General features: G+C 38.8%; 1 protein-coding gene and 1 long non-coding RNA gene across 2 annotated transcripts; one reads left to right on the top strand and one right to left on the bottom strand.

Moving 5' to 3' along the window:
- On the bottom strand, positions 1–25,365 carry armh3 (armadillo like helical domain containing 3). Its single transcript, XM_030429250.1, has 26 exons — positions 25,233–25,365; positions 23,119–23,228; positions 22,973–23,029; positions 22,010–22,156; positions 21,703–21,810; positions 21,519–21,611; positions 21,340–21,414; positions 21,153–21,239; positions 19,835–19,891; positions 19,659–19,702; positions 19,092–19,152; positions 18,897–18,943; positions 18,005–18,080; positions 16,828–16,921; positions 13,571–13,672; positions 13,267–13,325; positions 13,122–13,187; positions 12,598–12,667; positions 11,971–12,031; positions 11,789–11,877; positions 10,746–10,828; positions 10,273–10,399; positions 9,602–9,677; positions 6,718–6,796; positions 2,580–2,696; positions 1–1,216 (listed from the first exon to the last, which is right to left on the bottom strand). The coding sequence occupies exons 2-26, from the start codon at positions 23,218–23,220 to the stop codon at positions 1,124–1,126; spliced, it is 2,070 nt and encodes a 689-aa protein (XP_030285110.1). The 5' UTR covers positions 23,221–23,228; positions 25,233–25,365; the 3' UTR covers positions 1–1,123.
- Positions 4,888–5,352, top strand: LOC115588584 (uncharacterized). The gene is made up of 2 exons (XR_003985381.1): positions 4,888–5,066; positions 5,147–5,352. It is a non-coding gene; the product is annotated as an uncharacterized LOC115588584 (long non-coding RNA).

The raw sequence follows: 25,365 nt of genomic DNA, 5'->3' as shown, positions 1-25,365 counted from the left end.
TTGTAGTAGGAAATCAACCTTTATTTAAAAAAGAAACATAAATATACCTAGAGGAGTTAGAGATGAAAGGGACAAGACTCTACAATTGAAGAAATTGCATAATTCAGATCTGCTTCCAGTCAAAAAAAAATAATCATTTAAAATGCTCTGAACGAGAAAGAGCTAAGCTGAATTTCAAAGGTTGAATGAATTAATCTTTTTTTTCCTTTACTAAACTAAGACTCAAAGTTGCCAGACACACACCAGTATTATCACCTTATGAATGATAATGTTTAACCATTGTTCCTTCGAAGCTAACCACTGCCGTTAACACATTTATTTGTTCAACTGATGGAGAGATGACTTGTGCGACACGCAGTAGTGAATGCTGGTCATGGCTTTGTTCAAAATCATAGTTTGCAACAACAAGAAAACATTTTTTTACCACTTCAGAGCATTCTCAAACTTTATCACTGCTCAGAATGTTCTACCCATTAGCAAACATAGAAATACAAAATACTTGTAAATTGGTTTTGAACATGGTGACAGTTAACATTCACACGATGAGCAGCCGCAGAGAAAGAGTTAATGCTCTAATCAAAGAGGAGATTCAAACTGAAAAAGGCTCATTACCAAATGTGTTAGGAAAGACGTGTTTCACCCAAAGCCTAAATCTTCTGAAGAGAGATAAATCATAAGCAATGTACTGTGATCAGCAGCAGCAGAAGCTACTTGCATCATCATCCATGAACATGAATATTTGGGTTAAAAACAAATGAAATCCAAACTTTCATGTGTCAGTTAACAGTCCAGCCAATACTGCAGATTGCACACGAGGAACCAGCGCAACACCGGCACTTCCTTAAAGTATCACACACACATACGAACGGCCACAAAGGGAGAAAAGTCTGGAGAGTTCTCACGTCTCTCCTTAAGGTGCGTCCAGCCTGTCAGTGTCCGTTTCCATCATTCAGGTCACAGGAGGGACAGACGATGAGGAATCGAGACGGATCATTTAAAACAACAATGGAGGATTGTACTGGTTTGGTGTTTGTATTGTAGAGTATGTGTGACAGTGTGTGTACATGTCCACATGCACAGAAATGTACTGTGTATGTCCATCTGTAGGGAGTTGGAGGTTGTTTCAGGAGATGGTAGAAAACTCTTTGAGCAGGACGTCCTGGCTCAGTGTGTTCAGAGAGACATTCTTCCTCACGTTCAGGCTGATGGAGCGCACCTGCAGACAGACGGGGAGGGAAATGTATTAACAGCTCATGTTTCTATAAAAACATTCATGGAGAGGCAGAGCCTTAGTCCTATCTCAGAAACTGCAACCTCGCCACGTCAACTCAGCATCTGTGTGTTCCTGTCAATACTTTACCACATTTATGATTCTGCAGATTAATCTAAAACCCTCTGACAGTGAGTCTTCTTATTGCTCACACTCTGCCACCTTTAAAGCCCAGTGCATGCACGAGAAACTGCAGGAAACACATTCAATTTTAAGTTCCTTATCTGGTTCTTCTGTTAAACTTTTGCAACGTCTTTCTTTTTTCTTTGGACAGAAATCGTAGACAGCCACCTTTAATCTGTACTTTCATATGAGTTTTAAAGGTGGGACTGACCAGGCAGAGACTGTAGGGACTCTCAACTGAGTTGCATTATAGGAAGTGTAGGATCTAGCCAATATTAGGACTGAGAAGTTAAGATATCTCGGCTGGTGCTACTTCATTATTCACCATTCTTTTGTTGTTATCTTTGCCTCACAAATACCTTACTTTATGCAAGTACATTACTGAATCAGTGGATTATTCCCTTTGAGAAAAGAATACGGTATTTCTTGTAAGAAATGTGTTTTCTGTTTTTACAGGGAAATAACACATAAGCAAGGTAGTAATGTGTCATAATTTCCTGCTGGAGGTGTGTGGTGAGGGCATCTTACTTACCTGTTTTCATCAGTTTAATTTTTTTCAAATAAAGTCTAGAGTTTTATTTCACTATTTAAGTGAAAACGCGAAAATCTTATACATCAGTCATACAAAAGGCCAGGTGAAAATATAACAATTTGCAGTGTAGATACTGTTGTTTGACTGATTCTTACAGAGAATGGTAAATATTCAGGAGCTTATTTCTGTTCACTCTCTATTACCACTACTATCTTCTCTGGCTCGACTTAGCTGTGATGTGAAGACATCACCCAGCTGAACTAGTTAATTTATTCTCCCTTTCAGACACGATGATAAGACTCTTGTTAAAGTTAATATCTTTCCATCTGTCTCTTTCAAGCAACACTTGAACATCATTCAGTCACTGCTGAGTTAAAAAGAAAGACTGATGTTGAAGACAGTAAAAAATTGAGGTTTGTGGCTTCCATGTGGTCGGAGCCGAATAAGCTGCCCGATTTGTGCTGCTCGTTTTTTTCGGTCTAAAAATGTTATATTACAGGAAGCATTTCCTCTGCTTTTAACTTTGCATAAAGATCGTTTACTGTAAACAGCAGTTAGAAATCTGCCATTTTAAAAAAATTGAAACCTTATAATTTAGAGATCATCCTCCACAGCTGTGAGTGTGACTTTATATAAAGTGACACTCGCTCTTACCAGCTCCTTGAAGAAGGCAGCCTCTTTGGGCTGCTCCGAGTATCTCTCAAACTGGTCCAAACCATCCTGCAATTTGAGCGTCAGTGTGTCATAGTTGGACCGAACCACCTCCAGCACCTGACAGGGGTGAGAGAGATGTGGGAGACAGAAAATGAACACAACTCCCCAACTCACAGAGTGCTTAATGGTGGTTAAGTGTTTAATACTTTACTACTAAATGTATGTATTCATGAGGGATCACGTGGCAGGTTGCAGGGATGTGACAGGGACACACCCCTGATTGTTTGTTTCGTCCCATTTCCCCACAAAATTGATCTCTTATTTCTTTTGCAGTAAGAGGTCACAGAGGTACAGAGGAGTTACTCTATCATTTTAAAGACTACAAATACAATCCAGCAAATGCAGTAGAAAGAGTGTGTGCACTGTGGTTGTAAGAGCACAAGACAGACCCGCCTGAAGTAAAGTCCAGCTGAGATAAGAAGGTGAGCTGAAATCAGAGCTAATTATGCAGAGATTCTCCACACTTGCACCCCTGCCATCCCCCCATTCAGCCGTGAAATAGCCCCTAACCAGACCTCTTCCATTATTTTATTAATGCCCCTGAAACACTCCACACAGCATGAAACATTCACAATGAGATGCACAAGGTGCACTTTGTCACGCCTCCCACAGAAGATATAAACACACACTCCTCTAAAACAAGTCTAGCTCTCATCCATATAAACACACAGATGTTAACCTGAGAGAAGTTCATCTCTTTCAGCTGCGGCAGTACAACTACCGCTCAGCCAAATCATCAACATTTCTCTTCCTTTTTATTTTCTTCTAATAAATCTAAAGCTCTTGCTTGTGGGAAAAAAAACGCTGTTGTTTTTATTTCAACCTCTGATGGTACCCTGATGAAAAATTCATACCCATATCTCTCTGTTTCTCTCTGCCTCCTTCTACCTAACAGCTCTCCATCACCCTCCTCTCTCTGTGGAAATGTGGGGGTAGGTTTGAATGAGAACTTCAACTAATGTCGGTTTAGGTTTTCTTCCTCACCGACAGCGCATTAGAGAGGACAGAGAAGATGAAGGAAGGAGGAGGGGGAAATGGTGAGAGCATAGCATAAAAACAAAGAAAACTTGAAGAAAAGTAAATAAAGAATTAACATTTAAAAAAAGACAGAAGTGATGTAACCTATACCGCTTTACACACAACTCAGCTGAACAACTTTCTGCATCACTGAGCAGACATGATTGTGTGCATGCAGCTGCCAATGTTGTATTTTTCTGCGGGCCATCCATCTTCTGGTGTCACTGTGGGGAATGAAGATGCTCCAGGCAGATGGAGTGCAGGTGGTAAGCGTGTGTGTGTGTGTGTGTGTGTGTGTGTGTGTGTGTGAGAGCATGTATGTCAAAACACAGAGGGAAGGGAATGCAAAGTTTCAGCGAGGAAAAGACACTCAAGAAAAGAATATCTGAAAGTCACTCAAATGGACCCAACCTATTCTTGCTTTCTCTTCCTCTGCAGCTGTGCACCGACCACTGGAGAGCTAGTCCTGTTACAATAATGTTCATCAGTGGGATGCAAGACGCGAGGGGGGGGGGGGATTTACACAAGCCTTTCATGTCCATGTGCTACAAGTATTATTTTGTTCAGCCTGAGGTTAGATTGTTCACATGAAAGCTCTTACTGCGGATCACTCCGTTCTCTCCTGCTTTTGTTCAAAATCCGACCTACATTTGATGAATTTGGAGACTAGCAAAGTACATTGTCTAATAAATGAACAATGCTCCAAAAATAACTTTTAAAAAAGTCATTTTAAAGCAGACAACAGCAGGGACATGACTGAGGGGAGAGTGGGACTGGGGAGGAAGTGAATCAAAAGGTCACCAGTCGAAAACAAACCTGGCTTTTCATTGATGAATTCCAATAATATTTAATTTAGAGTAATGTATCAGTGTGAAAAGGTTGTGTCATATGCTCAATATCAATAAGTTAATGAGAACATGTTTCTTGTGCCTAGCAGGGGTATGCTAATCACATATCAAATAATTAAGCCAAAGTTCAATGCAATGAGCAAAATTGCTTTTGGAAAAGAAAGTCCGGATATAATACAGTAAAAATCACCTCACCATATAAAAAATAAATAAAAAATTGTCATATCTTTCTGGTATCATGATATTATGGTATTATGAATGACAAATAATCTATACGTCTGATTTAAAGGAGCTAGAATCAATACTAAATCACAATCTGACAGTGTGAAAGGGTTCATAATGATGACCCTGCTGTTACATCTGCCTCAGCCACCCCCCTTCTACATCCAGGGGTTAATTGCCATTTCCCCGGACTCTCCCCGTTTGTGTATGTGTGAGTGCTTCAGGTGTGCCCGAGACTGAGCAGAGCGGTAACCACCAGCTGCATCCAATCCTGCAATCAGCCTGCCTTCATATGCTCGGCCCTGCCACTTCCACGCTGCCAGATCGTTGCAACTATTGAGTCAGTATACTGCACATCCAGCCTCTGTACTTTGTTCCTTGTTCTGGGGTTTTTTGTAACTTTGATCTCCTCTGTTTTAGACTTTATGCCTGCTCTGCTCTCCGGCCTCCGTCACTCTGGACCTGCTCCCCCCGTTTGCTCCGTTGACCCCGCTCAGGATTCAGCCTCTTGGACTGCTCCCCCCGCCTGAACTCTTCCCCTTCACGGACTCTCCCTATCTGGACCATCCAAGCCCTGCCCCAGATCCAACCTAGTAAAAATAAACTAAGTCTGGTTTGAACCATTACCTTTTTGCTTCCCTGTCCGTGTCTGCATCTTGGTTCACAGTTTCGTTGGCACATAACACCTCCAGGGAGTTTTTTCACTCTCACTGCTCTCATATTGTTTTCTTTTTCCAGCCACAGTGGGCAGGTGTTTGCAGAGAAAAGGTTTTAAAACCCCATTATACACAGTTAGCAACTATCTGATGAACATAGTGGAGGATTTAGCAGCTAAAGAGGCAGATATTACCCTCAGGATGTGGTAGAGAACAAAAGTTGGAGCTAAAAGAGAGTGACTATTAGGCCTCAACACTGGACAATTGTCAGCTGGCTTGAGACACAGCTCCAGATGAAAGTTGTTCTGTATCTGCTGGATGTGTTTGCTAACCAGCTGCCATCTCAACTTGTTTTTATAACTTGTTTTTCCAATGCCCAAATGGCCCAAAAAATCAGTTTTTGCAGGTTCAAAAGACATCAGTTAGAAAAAAAAACTGATTTTAGGATAAAACATTAATACAAAAGGTTACTTTGTCTTCAGAGCTGGGCCTTAACATCTAAAGTGGACATATAACACCAGAGGCAGCTCATTGACAACAAGGCTACCTTCTGCCTTCCCTCTTTGTTGAGAATAAATCTAGCAGATAAAAGCAAAGAAGTAATTGCAGTGTCTAATGACCAAATCCATCACTCGCTTATCAGCTTGTTATAAAAAAGGACTCCTCTGGCCGTTTCCCAATCCTCACCGATTGGAATATAAATGAAAAAAGTCTTAAATGGAGCTGACAAAGCTCATATTGTTAAAGTTCAGCCTCTTTGCAGACTCAAGTTTCTCCACTAATGAAGAAGAAACAACTCAGATTTCAGACAATGTCTTAGTGATCCAATTCTCACTCTGTGTTTGTCGAGTCATATTGTGTGGATAAATTGTCATTGTTTTTAATATACTTCAAATATGTACACAAAAATCTATAATCTGTATAATAGGAGTATACACAGCTTGTGAACAGGGTCCTCTCCTCCCCGTCTCATTTCTGTGCAGTGAATCAGTCATGATGAGTTTTAAGCTCGGCAGTGTGTGATAACAAATGCTCTTCTTGGTGTCTCAACACAATAAGCGATGTCTGAGTCATCCATCTCTGCCACTACTTCTTGATAAATGGGTATTTTTTCAAAATAAAATGCAGCAAAAAAACTCTTCTCCCATACTTAAAAGTACTCAGTGTTTACCTTTGTGTACTAAAAAATTAATCAGGTTCTACTTTTGAAACAACAAGCGTGAGGTTTCAGAGTTAAGCCCACATGACCCTGAGATGTTGCTGAAGTTCATGTTTATCTACATGCAACTTTTAGTGAGAGTGTAAAAGCAGGTGTTGTGTTTCTCTCGTGCTCACCTGTTCTTCTGATAGCTGGGAGATGTGGTTCACTGCAGCGTACGACTCAATCTTGGGGTTAAAATGGTTGATGATGGCCCTTAAACACAAAAACAGAAACATTTCTGAAATGAAGCAGAATAAACATTTTCCTAAAAGTCCAAGAAAGTTACGTTAACTGAACATTACAGATACATGTGATTATACCATGAGCTATAATCTTACATTGCCAATTACATTTACTGCAATGACTTTTAGAAGTTTATTGTTATACTGTAAAATATTCTCTCTCATTACATATTTCAACATTTTAAGGGGATCATTGTAAAATGTCTGAATTGAAATGAATGTCTGAAATGAATCAGAATTTTCCACTTTCTTACATCAATATCAGCCTCAAAGTAAGTACTGGTCAGGCTCTATCAAAGTCTTGTCATGTTGGTGGTGCCACAAAGTTGTGAGCAGAGAAGTCATCACGTCCACCTGAAGACATCTGAATTCAAAAATGCACCTTTTTCTATCCTCATCCACACCAAGTGCCTTTCCATCCACCTGCTTTTAGTCACATTTTCAATTAACGCATAAAAAACCTGAGCAGAACTAACAAAACTATGCCTGAGACAAAAAATATTCCTATTATTATTCTTTAATTGCTTCTTCTTCTGGGGTGATTTAATGACAAACAACTAGAGAATTAGCTGCTCCATGCAGTTAACTGCAATGAAAACTCCCAATATTGACATAATAACAGTTAATGGAAAAACAAATGACATGTTGTCATTGGGTAAGTGGTCCGTGGGAACCCCAACACAATCGCTCCCTTTTCCACCTCCATCCAAACCAAGCACACTTGCCGTGGAGATTGTGCACAAGTCAACCACATGGAACATGCTGGAGAGCCTTGTGTGGACCACAGCACTTGAGTAGAGAGAGTAGCGTCGGCTGTGGTTACTCCAATGGACCATTATTTTAAAGCAATGGCAGATCGTGGAGTCTTTCAATAGTTCCCAGAAGTTAGTTGCAAATACTAGTGACCCTGTATTGTAAATCAATCAAAAGTATCAACTATGAACCACCAAACATCGTACTTCTTCTCTCTTAATTCATGAATCTAAATTGCCCGCTTGGAATTTCTTGGGTCCAAACAAGCTGATTGAATCAGCTGGTGAATGGAGGCAGGTGTGCAAAAGAAAAGAAAAACAGCAATGCCAGTATCTCTGAACAACTTGAACTCTGAACATGCACATTCACAGATAAGATGTGCAGCCTGAAGAAGCAGATTTCAGCCTTCACTGTTTTCTGGTTTTGTTTGTCCTCGAAAACTGAGCGTTTCCAAAGTGGTCTCCTAAGTGGATGACTGGTAAAATGCCAGCTTGCTGGTTTAGTGTTTGGGGGAAAACAGAGCTTTGGTTAAGTGATGAGTTTACTCTGTCACAGTAAACAGAGAATCTCTTGTGGCCTCTAACTTTAAAAGCACAAGTTGTTATAATCCTGCATTTATGTGCATTTGTAGGACAATGTCACAGTCATCAAATAAGGATCAGCTCTGCAGCCTAGCAGCCTGTGAATGGCTGTCTGACTGGCAGGCAGTATGTATGAGATGCAGTCAACCTTTATTTCATACTTGTTCAGCTGTCTGACAACAGATAGCGTATTGATGGGTTAGAGTGGACCAAATTATTCTGTGGTGTCGCATTAAGATTTAATGCAGATTTAATGCAGATTTAATGCAGATTTAATGCAGATTTAAGATTTCCCTGACTTAGAGGGAAACAAAGACCAAAAGAAAACAAAGATATGTGGTGACAGGGGTCTCTATATACTTTTGGCCATGTCATATAGATTCGCAGCCAGCGACAGCCCCCCAACTCATTTTAATGTGCATCTGATATTCCAAGTGAGCAATTTGTGAGGTTAGTTCTTGTTATGGTGCAAATTTATCATACAATAATAGTCAATGTCCAATAATATTTGAAAAGTTCTAAACATCATCAGTTACAGACAGGCTGTCATTTTCTATCCATTCCTATTAAATTCTTTCTCAATGCATCCTTAATACTGCGTAAGCATTTCAGATGTGAATTCAGAGGTGATCTTTTCCAGCATTAGCATTTATTTCCATGAAATAAACTGCTTTATGGCTCAAATAGGAGTTAATGCAATAAGCAAACCTCTGAGATGACATAGCTTATTTCGTACTGACTTAGAGTTCTTCATATATCAAATAAAAATTAGAGTGACTAAAATACAGAGAACTCTCCATTGTGGTAATTCTGCTGTCATTTCGTGTGGGAAACCAGCTGATGAAGGAATGAACTGATGGGAGTAAAATGGAATTGGAGTTAATTTCAACACTGTCTCTGTGCTTCTTTATATCCCTCTGCCTTCATTAATTTATTCATCTATTCTTTCAAATATTACTCTATCAATCCTCCTCCTCCACGCCTTCCCTCCAGCCCCTGAGTCTGCCTATTAAAGCAGTCGAGTCTGCTCCATCAGGAGCCCAGTTGCATGAGGGAGTCCTCTGGGAGGACCCCGCTCGCAAGGGCGCCCTCAGGGACCTCCAAGCCAGGGTGACCTTAGAGGATCATTTCCTCAGAGAAGGCGGAGGAGGGAGGAGAGATTACAGGGGGAACTGGTGGAGAACAGACCAAGCACAGTATGTGTGAGGACTGGAGTAGGGTTAGGATGAAGGAGATTAAGGCTTAAAAATTATCAAATTGAGGGGCCTAGGGGAGGAAGTTGAGGGAGGGGGAAAAAGGAAGAGGTTGCGGATGGAGAGCCTATATTACAGATTTAACTTAATTCACTTTTTATGACCTTCCTCAGTCACATTCTTATTTGAAATTCCCCTCAATCCAATATGATTCTTTTCTCCTTCTTGAAACACGGTGTGAGTTTTTACCGAACATTGACAAGGGCATGTGTGACTTTGCTGGCTGCCTCCTTCCACTGGCCCGTGTTGGTCGATACTCTTAGAACTGGAAGACAGAAAATGATAAATAAAAAATCAATTAGTGCACTCAGACTCAAACTAGATTTAGGACTGTCACCTGTCACACCAGTCTATTAAATGTCAGAAATTGTAAAAATAGAAAAAATACAAATAAAAAATAAAAATACACAATAATGATAATAATAATAATAATAATAATAATAATAATAATAATAATAATAATAATAATAATGGTAACAATAAGAAGAAAAAGAATGATAACATAAAAACATCCATCATCACACTTTCCTTAGGCCCTGGCATCTATTTTTTCTACCCACGCCAGCGGAAATTGAAAAATATTATATTCAAAATTATCCTAAACAATAAAATGCAGCAAATTCTTGTACTGAATACGCTTGAAGCAGAGGGTGTTTTGTCTTTCTGCCTTCATTCATTAGTATGATATGACTATTATTGCATGACTGAATTAGTGCTGCAGAAATGTAAGTAATTACACCTTCCTTAGTGTTTTTTCTAACCCAGTAAACTCAGCCATTAATTAAAACCTTTAATATAAGAATAAACCATAACTGCTTCAGCTGTAGTTTAATTAATTACTGCAGTTTCTTCTTACATACCCATACAGTAGAGGTTGTCCAAGACCTGGTGCATTCGTACAATTTCATAGTACAGCTCGTCGTAGCTGTTGGAGGTGGGCAGGAACGTGTCGCCATATGTAATGAACATGTTGAACAGGTTCACTACCTGCATAAGGAGACACACATTAGTTGAACACATACAGTCCCAAACAAAATAGAACACAACAGGAGAAAATAGAGAAGAAAAACAAACCAAAATAGGTTTTCTAAAGGGAAATCAATTTATACTGCATCGGTTTCTGTATAAACAGCCTGTTTGGCTTCTTTTGTCTCCTCTGACAATCTGATACAAGAAGTTTAAACTCTTGTGTGTGACTTGACTCTCAGTTGGGCAAAAAGCAGCACCAATGTTACAGCATCTGGCAGCAAACATATTCCTGTGAAACTAATTTCTATTGTAGGACGCACTGTCAAGGTCCTGTCTGCATGTTCTATGTGCATGTGTTTCTCACCAGTAAGGCCAGATAAAAGATGTTGTGCTTGGCCAGCAGTGTGGTCTCATTTGACAGCAGGAACTTCAGCAGGTTGATGAGAGCTGTGCAGAGGGAGACATGCACACATCAATGAAATAATCTGGAGTGTTGTTAGTTGTCTACCAGAGGTGGCATGTGGCAGCAGTCAGTGTGCATCTTTATTAAGGTAGATAATGGAAACACAGGAGGGGGGAACCTTTCAACACCAAATCAAACTAAACCCATGAGAAGAACCAAACAAAGCTTTTCAAAACACAACACAAAGATAAACACATCTATTGCTTGAATTTGGCTATTTTTTTCTCTCCAGTCTTATTTCATGGTATGCTATTATAACCACTGAGAGGAGGGGGTCAGTGTCATTCAGGGAATTCAGTGGATTATTGGTCTGATTAGAGGAATTTGTTTTCTAATGAGACACAGTACGATGGGGCCATTACGAGCTGAAATGTTATCCTATTGTGTGTTGACCAGGATGAAAACAAGGCCACCAGATGGATTGTGCTTTCTTTAGAGACTCATTATCCAATCTCAATGATGCAGTACATTTCCAAAACAACAGGCCCAATGACTTCAGCAGGAAATTGGCTTTCTTTTGCAGAAGGGGTACCTATTTACAAAACTCTTTACAGTGAAGCTTAGCAAATCAGAACATTTCCAGATTTAAATTATTCATCTGTGGTGTCCTGAAACTTAAACAGAATAATCAAGTCCTAAACTTTGAGGGAGAAGCTTGCTACAACTCCCAAGGTGCATTTCAGCAAAACAAAACATCCAATCGTCATGTAGCATCAATTTTAAAATATCTTTCTACTCCTTTGACAGGTCCAATGTTATGCATAGGCTATCTTTCCACCAGTGAAATACTTAAAGGTCGTGCACCTTTGAAGAGTACTCCCCTTGTCATCTGGGACAATCACACAGGAACTGATTTTAAAGGTTCTTGTTCCTCAGAGAAAAGTTCCTGCCTACCCCATCATTCATACCAAAATGAAGCTAGAGAGAAAGTTTGGTATCTTTACCTGACCAGAGCTCCCTCCATGTGTAGTGTAACCTGATTCTGCACTTCTTCTGGTAGCACAGGAGTTTGTGGATGATCTGCACACAGCGCCTGCACAGGAAATGAACACAATACTGTGGTGACGGAGCTGGCTTGTGGATGAGGCTAGAAAAATGTGTGAGCGTGATGTGCATGTGTGCTCACAAGTATAAATCCATTGGGAATTCCTTCATCATATGAGTGACAATAAACTCCACCATCAGATCTAGACAAAGAGGTACAGAAAACAAGGGGAAAAAAACTTTCAGAAGGACACATAAATTGTACACATCTTTATCTCAAAAGATGCAAAAACAAGGCTATGCAGGGAAAAATGTGCCACCTTCAACCAAGTAGTGGGGAAATGTCCAATGAATAAATATGATCTATAACATGGACCAATTGCACCTGCATCACAGATGTTATTTTGTTGTTGTTTATGTTGTTTAAGTGCTGCTTAGGGGACTAAAGCAGGCAAACAGCATATTTGTTATTATATATAAACAGCTTAGTTTTAATTATTTTAAACTGTTTCATAATTTCTCCTATTCAAAATAAAAATGTAAACAACGCGAGGAGTCAAAAACACAGTTCTGACTGCTGCGACTGTCCAATGGTGTATGCTCCATCCTGCATCAACATCTGGTTTGTAGTTGTTACCATGTTAAATTGCAAAGACTCAGAAGCTAGCAGAAGACAACCTAGCCTTAAAAAAATATCAGACATCAGTAACAGTTTGAGTCCAGAGTACAGAGAACAGTACAGAGAACAGTTACTGAATGTTCCTCATACCTAGAACAGCACACACCAGTGGTCGCGAAGGGATGTTTTTGTCCGCTGCTTTTTTTCTGTGTCTCATTGGCTGAAAAAAAGTCCAGAATTAAAGTAAACAGCAAGTATGTAAAGTTAATACACACAGAAAATATTTTGCATGTCACTTAAAACAAGTGTCAAATTCAGCAAACATAATAAAGTGTCATGGTCTTTATGTTTTTACATGCACTGAAGTTACCAGGTTACAGCGGGCTTTCTTCAATAAGCTGATTGCTCATTGTGTAGACGAGAAATCTTTTTAAAAACCTGATTTTCCAGGTAGTTTTGCATTATAAAGGTTTCTATTCAGCTTTTAACAATACTCCTATTACTAATAATACTACTTTTACTAGTACAATGAGAATACTTGAAAATCTGAAGCACCCGAATACATACCCTTTAAAGAAATAGATATTGACATTAGCTTATATGGGTGCACATTTTTCCACGACTGTAAGGTAAAATGTAATGTCATCCTCACAGACTAATTTCATGAAACTCACCATTCTGTGAAGATTGACTCTAAAGTTCATGTTGTCATCATGTAGAAAGGCATCAGCGTACTGGTCCTGTCACACACAGAGTTAAAGTCAGAACAAAGACATCTGTGGTGGGTGCAAATGTTGCAGAAATGTGGCACCAACCTACCTCGGCTATGCAGGTGAGGATGATTAGGCACAGTCTGGCACTGTTAAGTCGATGCTCATCTAAGAAACACAAATATGAGTAAACGGGGGGTCAGTTTTTCCCTCTGGTGTTTTAGGAGTGACTGAAACCAATTAATGTTATAAAACTTGGTATGATTAGCTAGATTGAAGAGAAAAAAAAATATTTGTCACTGCTGTGGACACTTCAGGTGAGTTATGGAGAAACAAAAGTGAAAGAATGAGGACGCAAAGGAAGGTGGAGTGACAGAGGCAAAGAGGGAGAGGGCATGAAGGTTGCTCTTTACCTTTAGTATCCTGCATTACAATGGAGGCGTACTTGAGGAAGGTGATAAGAAGATTGCTGGTCTGAAGGTTGGGATCCAGAGGCAGCTCTGGGTTGTTCATCACTGCACAACAGATAAACAAACACAACGTCAATCACACATAATCCCTGCGGTTAAAATGCCACCAACATTTTTTTCTTATACCAGAGAAAGAGGACAAATATACAAGTGTTACCAAAAAGATTGAAATGTTATTAAATATAAATGCTGAACATTTGAAACTATTTCAACATAAATTTTCCACAGTATCAACATTGATACCAGCTGTACTTTCTCTCACTATCATGTTTCCAACAGCCAGTTGAAACAGATACACTGCTGCAGTGTCCACATAACCTCTAACTCTTGCGTCAATGGTCAGAAGTAATTTATCTTAAATGCTGTTCTGCTTAACACACAGTACACTATTACTGCGAAGCCATGATGTTTCAACACAAGCAGGGTGTGGCCTTGCTGCTCCAAAAGTTGATTGTACCTTTCAGTATTAATGGTGCCTTCACCATTGAAGGCCATGGGTTGTTCCACACCCCAATACCATTACCGATGCTGGCTTTTAGTCTTTGCACCGATAACAATCTGGATGGTTATTTTTCCCTTTGGCCCACAGGTTGTAACGTCCGTAATTTCTTCCAACAACTTGAACATGCATTTGTAGATAAAGCGATAAACTGTGTTTACCCACAATGTTTTTTGAAAGTGTTCCTGAGTCCAAGCAGTAATACCAATATACAATCATGTGTTTTTTTTTTATGCAGTGGCGCCTGAGGAATTGAAGTTAATGGGTTGCATCAATGTCAGCGTGAGTGTACATTTTTATTAAAAAAATAAATAAATAATAAAGTTTGTCAGCTTTAACATTAAGTATCTTGTACTGTATTCAACTGAATGTAGGTTGGAAAGGATATGCAAAATATGGCATTCTGTTTTTATTCATGGTTTACACAGCGCTCTAAAGTGATTGGAATCAGGATTTGATGAACTCATAACTGTGCTGTCACTTTAAATAGAGATATACCATAAATATTAACATCCCAAAAACCTGAGCCTCAACTCAAAGTCTGCTGTCTGAAAGAGGGAATAAAATGAGCTGTTTGCCTGGTTTGGCCAGGCGCAGTGCTCATTCAGGCAAATAACAGCATAACAAAAAGTGATGTCCCATTACTATATCTACTGTAGCTTGCTGTGTTGTCTAGACAAGCATCTTCATCCATTTAAAAATCTCTGCTCGCTCAAACATACAGCTTGTTTCATTGATAAATGATGAGTCGGTCATTTCTATCTCTCTCCCTCCCTCACAAAACCCTCATTTGTTTCCTTCATCCTCAGATCACTGCACGCCCAAAGGAAGATTTCACACTGTCAGGAAACATATCATCACAGCGGTAAACTGTGGGAGGAAAGAGTACATCCCTGACATATGATTGCAGGCATATGTGTGCAATTATTTCTGGCCTGAGTGGAGACTCCTCTAAGTGCTGAAGCTCCCATGACATGGCATAATGCACACTGCATGTGAAACATTCATCTGGATTTGAAGCTGGAGCTTAATATTTAATAGAGAAAATGGCTCTTAGGTTCGCTAGCCCGAGATAGAAACATGTAGCTTTTAACATTTACGACGTGTGTGCATGTTAAATGACCTGATTTTGAATGTGCTAGCTACAACATTCACCTTCCATGAAACCTGAAGTGACAGCCCTGTCCTCAAGTTTAAAGATGTAATAATAAGTTCTTGGGATGTTGTGATTATATGATTTAGATTAAATAAACCCAGATCAGAAGTGCAATTCACAGCACATGAGAATCTATATTGTATCAGATAACCTTTAAAATCTATTGAATATTTCAAAAGGCTGCTGGCGTGTGTGCATGTGTATGTCTCAAGGCAGAAGTGAGTGAGTTTTGAAAAATGGATGTAAAAAACGGTTAAGGTTAAACTGAGGAAAAGAAATTGAGAGACTTGATGCCAAAAGACTTTAGAGATTATTCAACTCCATTTTTGGACTTTCAGGTGTTCTGAGGGGATCAAAATGTTCTGTTCCAAAAGGTATGCAAACACACAGAACTGACAAGACAAGATTAAAGTTATCCTCAGCTGTAAGCTCTGAGCTCCTCTGAGGTAGAAAATATTAAAGCTGCATTGCAAAATCTGACACTGACTTTACTTAAATAAATCAAGGAAACTGATCACCTCAAGATTACCATGGAGACTAAAAATCAGAGGATACAACTTTTTAGTTTGTACCTTTTAAATAGTCTACATTTAGTAGGTAATTTAGTAGGTAATTCTGAGGTAATCAATTTCCTGACTTTTTTAAAGTATGTGAGTCAAGTCAGTAGGGGTGGGAAAAATTTCGGACTCTTCGATGCATTGCGATTCTCTCTAGAATGATTATGTCTCGATGCAGATAAGTTAATAATCATAATTTTAAAACTGAAATTAGTTCACCCGCTGTAACATTCAGCTCGCCCGCTTCAACATTCTGTTGACTAATTTGAGAAACTAATTTGAGAAACCACCTTGCGCGATACCACTGAGAGTTGGGAGAGAAGCAGCAACCTGTTGCAGATGCCAGCCAGAGAACAATCAAGCAGTTGGTGGCACAGCTTCAACCGAACTCTGAGAGAGCGAAGTGGATTACCAAATCCATTGCAAATGTTATTCCACTGGATTTAAGACCGTATTCAGTTGTGGAGAACGTGGGTTTTCGGACAATGGTATTCGCTCTAGAGCCAAGATACAAAATACCATCTCGGCGTTACTTCACTGACACAGCCATACAGACGCTCTACAGTGAAACTAAAACAGAAGTTTTGAACACTTTGATGAAAGCGGGTAGGTAAGTAGCCATGTTTTAGTATGAGAGCTGATACATAGGTCCATAATGTGTTGAAATGCAAGTGGCGTTGAATATTGCATTGAAAGCTTTTTTTAAATTTTTATTAAAAACTTACATCTAGTGTTGGCTTTATTAAAAAATTAACTTTTACTACATTACCTAAACCCATTCTCAAGCAAAAGACAAAGTTTCCATAACTCTGCTGCAATCTGAAATATCATGTTGTCACAACTTAGAAGCTTCACTTCAGCTCCCTCCTGCAACGGAAAATGTGGCTCAGACTTAAAGACTTCTTTTCAGAGAACAAATGGGTGATGTCATAGACATCAGTCGTCTATGTCTCCCTAAATAAAAAATAAGACAAATTGTACAACTCACTGTCTAGGGAGGGCGGCGTTGTGCCAAGTGGTGTTGTAGGTGTAGTTGGAGTAGGGGTGATAGGTGTGGCTGCGATGTCCATCTCGGGGTGGCTCTGTCGAAAGAACAAAAACACATAAACATTGTCATTAATAGTGAAAAGCTGTCTCTTGTGTCCTGTAATGTACAGAAACAGAATGCAATACAAAAAGCTTGGTGAAAGAGTCACATTAAGACTAAAAGATGAGAACAGGATGGAGACTTGAAGAAAAGTGTTTACTTCTAGTCGTGCAAAACATTTCTGCAAAATAACACATTGATTATCACTTCTAATTTACCTTGAGAATTGTAACTGATCAGCATTGCAAAAAGCAGCACAAGAGCTTAGTGGCTTCAGAATGGACATCAGTCCGGAGGCACCGTTTAATGGCTGCCCTCCTAACTGCATTTCACCCATCTTAACTATTCAGTTAGTGAGTCTGGACGGCTCACGCTCAACTGGAGTGTCCCCACAGGGATTAATAAATAGAAAGTATCTTTGTGCATTGATTATACCTCAAGAGATATCAAATAATGCATCAAAAGAGAGGAGATGAAACAACGAGGACTGAAAGCTTTGAGAGACGTGTTAAAGATGGAGCGTTCTTATGTAACTGATGACTTGCCCTATTGTGGTGTTCAGACAATGCAGACTCTTAACAGGCCTGCCAGGGCTCTTATTCTGAACCACCCAAAAACTACATTTCCAGTCAATAAACTTCAGGCTGACTGATTTTCGGTGGCTGATATTCAGTATCAATGATTTTAAGTCTGATTGAGGATAAAATAAACTAATTTAATAAAAATGAGCTACTTTGGCTGCATTCACTCACAAAATGCTTCGCCTACAACAATATCTGATTAATAACACATCACAAAATGAATCTGCAAAGTAACTAGTGAACTGAATGTATCAAACAGAGTAGTGGTGAGGAAGTATACAGTAGCAGAAAAAGGAAGAACTTAAGTAGAGTACCTCAAAATTGTACTTAAGATCAGCTCCTGGGTAAAGTTTTCAGGTTATGTTCCAAATATCAGCTATCTGTCCCCTTGATTTCTAATAATCGGTATCAGTCCTGAAAAAGCCATATCAGCCAACCTGTTCTAATTAAAAACAAGTGAGCACACATGCACACAAGGAAAAAGTCATGTTTCTTACCTGTGCCAACACTGTGATGAAGTTGCGGTTAAGGTGCACTGCCTCATAGAGTGCCAGCAGAATCGCCTCATTTGTCCTTGAGAACAAACAGAAGTCCGTGATCAGAATCAGCTCGCTCATTTATCAAGTAAAATCTTCACATAACATTAGACTGAGCAGGGTAAAGCTTTAGGCGTTGCTCCAGTCCAAAGGGCAGTTTATTAAAAATCAATTCCTGCTACAGCTGGTCACTTTGTTCATTTTCTGTATCATTAACTGCTGCACACTGTGTGTAACTACTAATACATCATTTCCCATGTTTCTGTACATTCACTTTTAATGCTGATAAATGAGCTGACATTAAAGATTTAGAACAATGATAACCCCTGCTCACAGATAGAAATATTTGACTGCATTTTTAATACTGTCACCCACACTGTTGTGAGTCACTTACAGTAAGAACAAAGCTAAACAAAGCTTTTAATCTTTGCTCTTGCGTGGTTCAACATCCGTTATTGTTGCCCCCAAAAACAATGGGCCTGTGTCTTGAGCCAAACAAATTTAATTCCGTACTGTAGTGGCTGCGATATCTTTTAAAATAGAAGATTCACATTCAAGTTTAAAAAGTTAGATTGCCCACTGCAGTATGAAGTACAATAATATATACCAGTATACTAGATCACAATATGCAGATTTTACCTGAGCAATCATGTTTTATCAAGATGAGTTTGGTTACTGTTCATACTATTACCACAAATATGTTAACTTCAACTTTTGTACCCTTTACACAAAGACAAAATAGAGAACAAGCAAAAACCACAGCAGTGGTAATTCATTTTCTCATTGAAGGTGTCCAACAATGCAATTAAGTCAACTGATGAATGGGTAAGAACTTAAATCACTTCACACTTACTGTACAGAGAGTTTCTCATCCGCATCTGCTATAAACATGCTGCCCACCTGTGGACAAGAGAGATCAAGCTATCAGCCAACAGTATTCAGAGCTGCAGATGGACATCTCTGAATCCAAAACACATCATAATGGAAGACATAGCAATCTATCTAAATATCTATCCATCTACTATAAAAAGTAAGAATGATATCCTACCATACTTGTGAGGGTAGAGAAGAACCCACCCTGGTTCTCCTCCTCTTTGTCTTTGTACTGCCTAAAAGGGAGAAAACAAAATGATAGAAGGGAAGTATGAAGTGACAGTGAAAGTGGAGAGAATGACAAATAAACTGAAGGCAGGAAGGGCTCGCTCAAGCACAGCACTCATAACCTTGCACAGATTTACCTAACATCTTTTTCTACTTCCTGCAATTTATTATCAAGGGGGCATTCAGTTTATACACAAAAACAATGAACTGTATAGCACCGTCATCCATCCTTTGATGCGTCTGTCTATGCATGTAGACAGACAAGACCTCCCTCAATAACAGCAATTTAATTTCCAAACCTTGCCTCACCCAAAAAAACATTACAGGCTGCCAAAGAAAACTGTCACATATAAATAACTTCAATAATAAATGGTCTGCTTTTTTTCAGAAGAATAGAAATAGAACAATTGTGTGAGACATCAAACAAAACTGATGACATCAGCGGCCTCTGGACACCGTACACTACATCATTAAAAAGCATGTTTTTGACACATGGGACAGTTTTAGATCTCACCTGTTATATTCTGTCAGAGCTTGGTGAACAACCATACCCATCCCCTGTGAGAAAAAACATCCAGTGTTTCAGTCAAACCTTTGATTATGTGCCTGATGTGAAGACCAATGCCCACATCACATTGGCTGTACATTATTCTGCAGTTAGGAGGACACAGTAAGTGAGAGCATACTTACATCTAGTGTTGGCTCATCATCCACAATGGAGAGCTTCACAATGTACGGATTCACAGACTAACAAACAGAGACAATCCGTGAAATCAGAAACTGTTAAATATTTGACACAATTGCTGAAGTTTATACTTTGACTCTTAAAGGATTTCTCTCTTTTCAAAAATCAGCACGTACTGCTCCGAGATAACTACTGTTCTTATTTATTGTGGGCGAAACATTAATGTGTTTCAGCGAGAGGCCATCATCAGTAACATCTGGGGAAGACACTGTGGTGGCTTTAAGCTAAAATGTTTGTTTTTGTCCACAATAAATAAGAACACTAAATATCTGTGAGTGCTTGTGTTTGTCTTTTCAATTTGTCAGCTAGCTCAAGAGGCTAACCTACATTGCACGTAGTAATAATACACAGCCAGAGGACCTCTTACATTTTTGATGTCAGGTTCAGAAATGCCACTAAAACTGTGTGTACTTCAGCTTTCTTGGGAAAAAACAGGAAATCTAAGCCTGTGTGTTCCAGGACTATAAGACGTTGGATCAGTTGGATTTTTTGCTCTATCTTTCATGCATAACACAGACCTTAAATGCATAAAGCTACATCAGATTTTAGACATGTCTTACTTATTCATACATAAACATTTCACCGAAGTTAAAGCAAAGCCGGCTCCTTGTGTTGTTGCCTACTTTGCTTACATATGAGGGTGCATCCAAAACCTCCCTCCTAACCTTTTTATCCCCTCCCACACAGCCACTCTTATCCTTCCAGGAACTAACTGGAGGGGGAAGTGGGTTGGAAGTCATTTCAGGGAGCATGTTTGTTTCTCAAAAAAAATAAAAATGCCATGTTCACCTTCTACTTGCATAAATATCCTTTGGACGTGTTCATGGATTAACATTTCTTCCCAGAATTTAACGATCTCACTCATCTGAGCTTTTTTAATATTACTTTTGTTAAAAAGAAGAAAACTATGATTGAAGAAGACCAATTAAAATCGTGCACCCTCCCCCAAAGTTTCTGTTATGTGGTGTAACTGCAATTGAAAATACACATCTGTACCACCGATCCTGTATTAAAACAGACCTCAAGAGTTGCTTCTATGTTATCCTCTGCTGTTAAGCCCGTACAGCAGCACAAACATCAGTTTTTCAGTTACGTCAAAAGAGACAAACAGAGGAGGAAAGGAGGGCTGATCTCTGGAGCTTTTGGATACACTTCAGTACATCTTAACAAGGATTTACTCCACAGTGACTACACCCCCCTGCTGTTCAAAAAGCTTGTCTATCAACAAAACAAGTACAATCCCATGTGAGTATATGTACACACCTCATATTTCCTGTAGTTGACCAGCAGGGCAAGGAGGACTACAGCATCATAACCATGCTGCCCTCTACTGGACACTTCTGACAGAATCTGAAAATGAGAAGAGTGGGAGAACAAAAGTGACACAAGTTGTAAAGAAAGGAGATTTAAAAACAAAAGTCACAGAATTACAGCTCATCCCATCACTTACCTGTAGAATGGCTTCAAAGATGCTGTTGATCATCACATATTCCAGTATGGTGTTCTGACTGATATTGTCTGTTACCTGTAATTAAACACATTTTTTCCCACATATTTGTGATGCTTAACAACATTTCCAACAGCCTACTGCACTGTAATTCATCTTGCTGTTAATATGTTCTGTCTCACCGTCACCAGACACAGCAGCAGTTTGAGACAAAGACTCTTCAGACTCTCTGAGCCGTCTCCACAAAGAAGGCTGTCCAGTCTCTCCATCAGGTCCTGCGAGAGAAACAAAAAGAAGCCGTGGCATGAATAAACACGACCACTACTTCAACACTTTCCTTACCCTCTCAGGATATTTTCCACACACCTTCATCCTTTGCTCGGCCTTGTCAAACCCCATAAGCATGTTAATGATGTCGAAGCCAGACGCAGACTTGTTCTTCTGGTGAACCCCCCGGAAAAGTGCACAGAGAGTCTGAAGAGAGAGGTGGATGAGTACAGGCGTTAGTCAAAAATGTATTCCAGTCTCAAGTGTTTTTGCCGCTATAGCAGAAAACTGTGTCCATGAATCTGACAAGCAAAGACAATTTAAGTTCAGTTAAAGTCATATCCACATGCTTCAGCACTGTAACCTGTCTGTGAGAATCTATGTGATCCTCCTGAGCTTCAGTTACCTGTAGGGCATTGACCACTTTGATCTGGTGCTCCTCTCCCAGAGCCTGCACACAGTGATGGAACAGAGAGTTGATGTTGTCCTGGATCCGCTGAACCTCCTCACCATCTACGCTCTCCAACTTGGACTCCAGGTACTCTAGGTTCACCTGAGACATTGCGAAAGGATGGAGAAAAAATATAAAATAAGATTGAATGAAGAGAAGATGGATTGGGGTGCAAAGGATGGAATAATAAGAGTGGAGGATGATGAGTGCCAGAGTCATTAGGAAGTATTCAAATGACAAGTGTCTTGTCAAAGCTACTACTATCGAAAAAGAATATGAAACGGGGCGAAGCAGAGCAGCTGCACACTCAATGCAAATGAAGCCACCAAACAAGATTCACAGTCTCATGCTGTGGGTTAACCTTTGCAGCATTTGTTCAGACTGTATCTGATTTGTGTATGTCACTACTTTCTGTTTTTCCTGCATAAAGTTTGCGAACTCTGACCACAAAATGTTTTAATTTAAAAACTGCTTGTTGTTGTTTTTGTGTTAGAGTTATATGAATGGACCGAGTGGGCTGCTTATGAATTGCTCTTCTTGGAATGAATAAAGTTGTCTTAATCTGAATCAAATATGTATGATGATGAATGAACTTCAGTGCCATTTTTCTGTGCATTATATTTTTTCCCACGTAACTGCACTTTGTCACAAAGGTTGGGCCCTACTTTTCATATATAAACAGAAATTTGCACATTCTATACGTCTATGATAATTTCTTTGTTTTATTTCCAACTTGACTTCATTCTCCAATATGCTGCAAGGTGCATACATACTTTTGACTAATTCAGTATTTTGGAAGACTTGTACAACTGATACTATCCATTTCTCGGTAGCTGCACTGCTACTAGTCTGAACCAGAAAACAGTACAGGTAGAGGTGCGATCCAGGTTTGTCAAGTATTTTTCTCTCTCACTTTACCTTCATAAGAAACAGCTCATCCCAGAAGCGGGGGTTGTTTTTCGCCGGGTCTTCTTTCTAAATCAGAGGAAAAGACAGGACCTTGTTTACACCATTTTACCTCCCTTTACTTTTCATCGCTGACATTCTCCCTTCGTGATACTCACCGCAAAAATCTCATCATACATCAGCACCACCTTCTCCTTCAAGGGTTTCTTAGAGGACGACGTCCGCCTCAACAGCCCAGCCTTTTTCTCCACCTGAGACATGACTAAGTCTGAGGAGAGAGACACGGTGAGCTAGATAAGGGTGTGCTCAAATGATGTAAAAATAAAAATGATGTTTCACCAATTCACCAAGATCTCTTCTACTATATAAACTTGTTAAAATGATTATGTAGACATTCTCTATTTATGTGAGCCTCAACCAATCCTTCATAATCCATACAAAAGACCAAAAACCAGCAAAGAATTTCTCATTCCTTTCTGACTTCTGCAACCTGTATGCAGCTCTGAGACCCACACCCATTATTTCCTACAAAGGATATAAATCTTTTAAAATGTCACCATTATATAGGTTTATGTCAAAAGAAAAAAAAATCTGGGCATTATAGTAGCAGACACTACTCAAACAGGAGTGAATTGTAGGTGCGGAAACTGGGACGATTTGGTGCACAAGTAAGTCATTTACAGCATCATGGTAGCAGGTATAGAACTCACTCAAAATAAACTACAGTGCCCATCTTAAACAGAATGAAGATATATGTCAGCATGTGCAACCATGTGGCTTATGAATGCGTTTTTAATACATTTTTGGGCTACAATAAGGTGTATGGCACAAAGCAACAATACAGGTTTGCACAGGCAATACTATGTTGGCAGGATAAATTATTTGATGCCTGCCTTTACTTAATACATTCTATATATATATATATATATATATATATATATATATATATATATATATATATATATACACATATACATATATATATATATACACATATACATATATATATATATATACACATATACATATATATATATATATATATATATATATATATATATATATATATATATATACACATATACATATATATATATACATATATATATATACACATATACATATATATATATACATATATATATATATACACATATACATATATATATATACATATATATATATATACACATATACATATATATATATACATATATATATATATACACATATACACATATATATATACATATATATATATATACACATATACACATATATATATATATACACATATACACATATATATATATATATATATATATATATATATATATATATATATATATATATATATATATATATATATATATACACATATACACATATATATATACACATATACACATATATATATACACATATACACATATATATATACACATATATATATATATATATATATATATATATATATATATATATATATATATATATAGATATCATTCTATTATTCCATATAACTTGTGGGCACTGCATCAGTCAGCAACAAACAACTCACCCCTGTTATAGCTCTTTTTACATGACCTCACAAACCAGGTCATTAAGAACTGTCACCTGTTGGGGGACATAACTATCTGTCGTTAATGACTATTGTATCTTACTCTGCTCAGAATAACGCTGTTAAAAGTCGACTGGCCAAGTGAAAGATTTCAAAGTAACACAAGTAACTAATTAACGTTTTTAAGGTTAGCACAACAGAGTATCATGTTATACGCAATGTCTAAATAAAGTAGCTAAAACGGTATTAAGTCGACTAAGTTGTTATCAGCGGACACTTGCTAAAATTAATGGCACATGATATATAAACAGCTAACGTTAGCTTACCCAAATGCAAGTTGGGATGGGCTGCTAGCTAATAAGCTAGCATTTGCTAACTGGTACTTCGTTAGCTAATCGGTTTCAACTGGCTTATTAACGTCTAACAGCAACGTGGCGACGTTATCAAGCAAATATTGTTGTCCAGTCGTCACTCAATGAGCATTCCGTTTATCAGCAGTAAGGTCACAAAACGTAAATCTAACGTTACTAAAATGTTCAGTCTTTGCAGCTAACGCTAAAGCTAACGCCGCCTAGCTAATGCCTGTCAGACATGAAATGTAACACAGATTCAGCCCTGGGTTTTTAATGTCACAGTGCAACGACTGACAACATCATTGTGTCGCGTTGTTTAGATAGGTGCTGCGTAGCTAGGAGTCTGGTTTGTTCTTACCTCAATTAAAGTATTAAAATCTGTGTCGTAAATGTAGTTCATGAATCCTTGTGACAACACTAGCCTCTGCTAGCATACATACTGATATCAGCTGCCTCCTGCTGGTCTTCAGGGTCCTAGCACCCCTCGGATC

Source organism: Sparus aurata, chromosome 1 (assembly GCF_900880675.1).
Source record: "Sparus aurata chromosome 1, fSpaAur1.1, whole genome shotgun sequence".
In the NCBI taxonomy this organism is placed as follows: Eukaryota; Metazoa; Chordata; class Actinopteri; order Spariformes; family Sparidae; genus Sparus; species Sparus aurata.
Note: the sequence above shows the minus strand (reverse complement) of the source record. Positions and strands in the feature narration are given on the sequence as shown.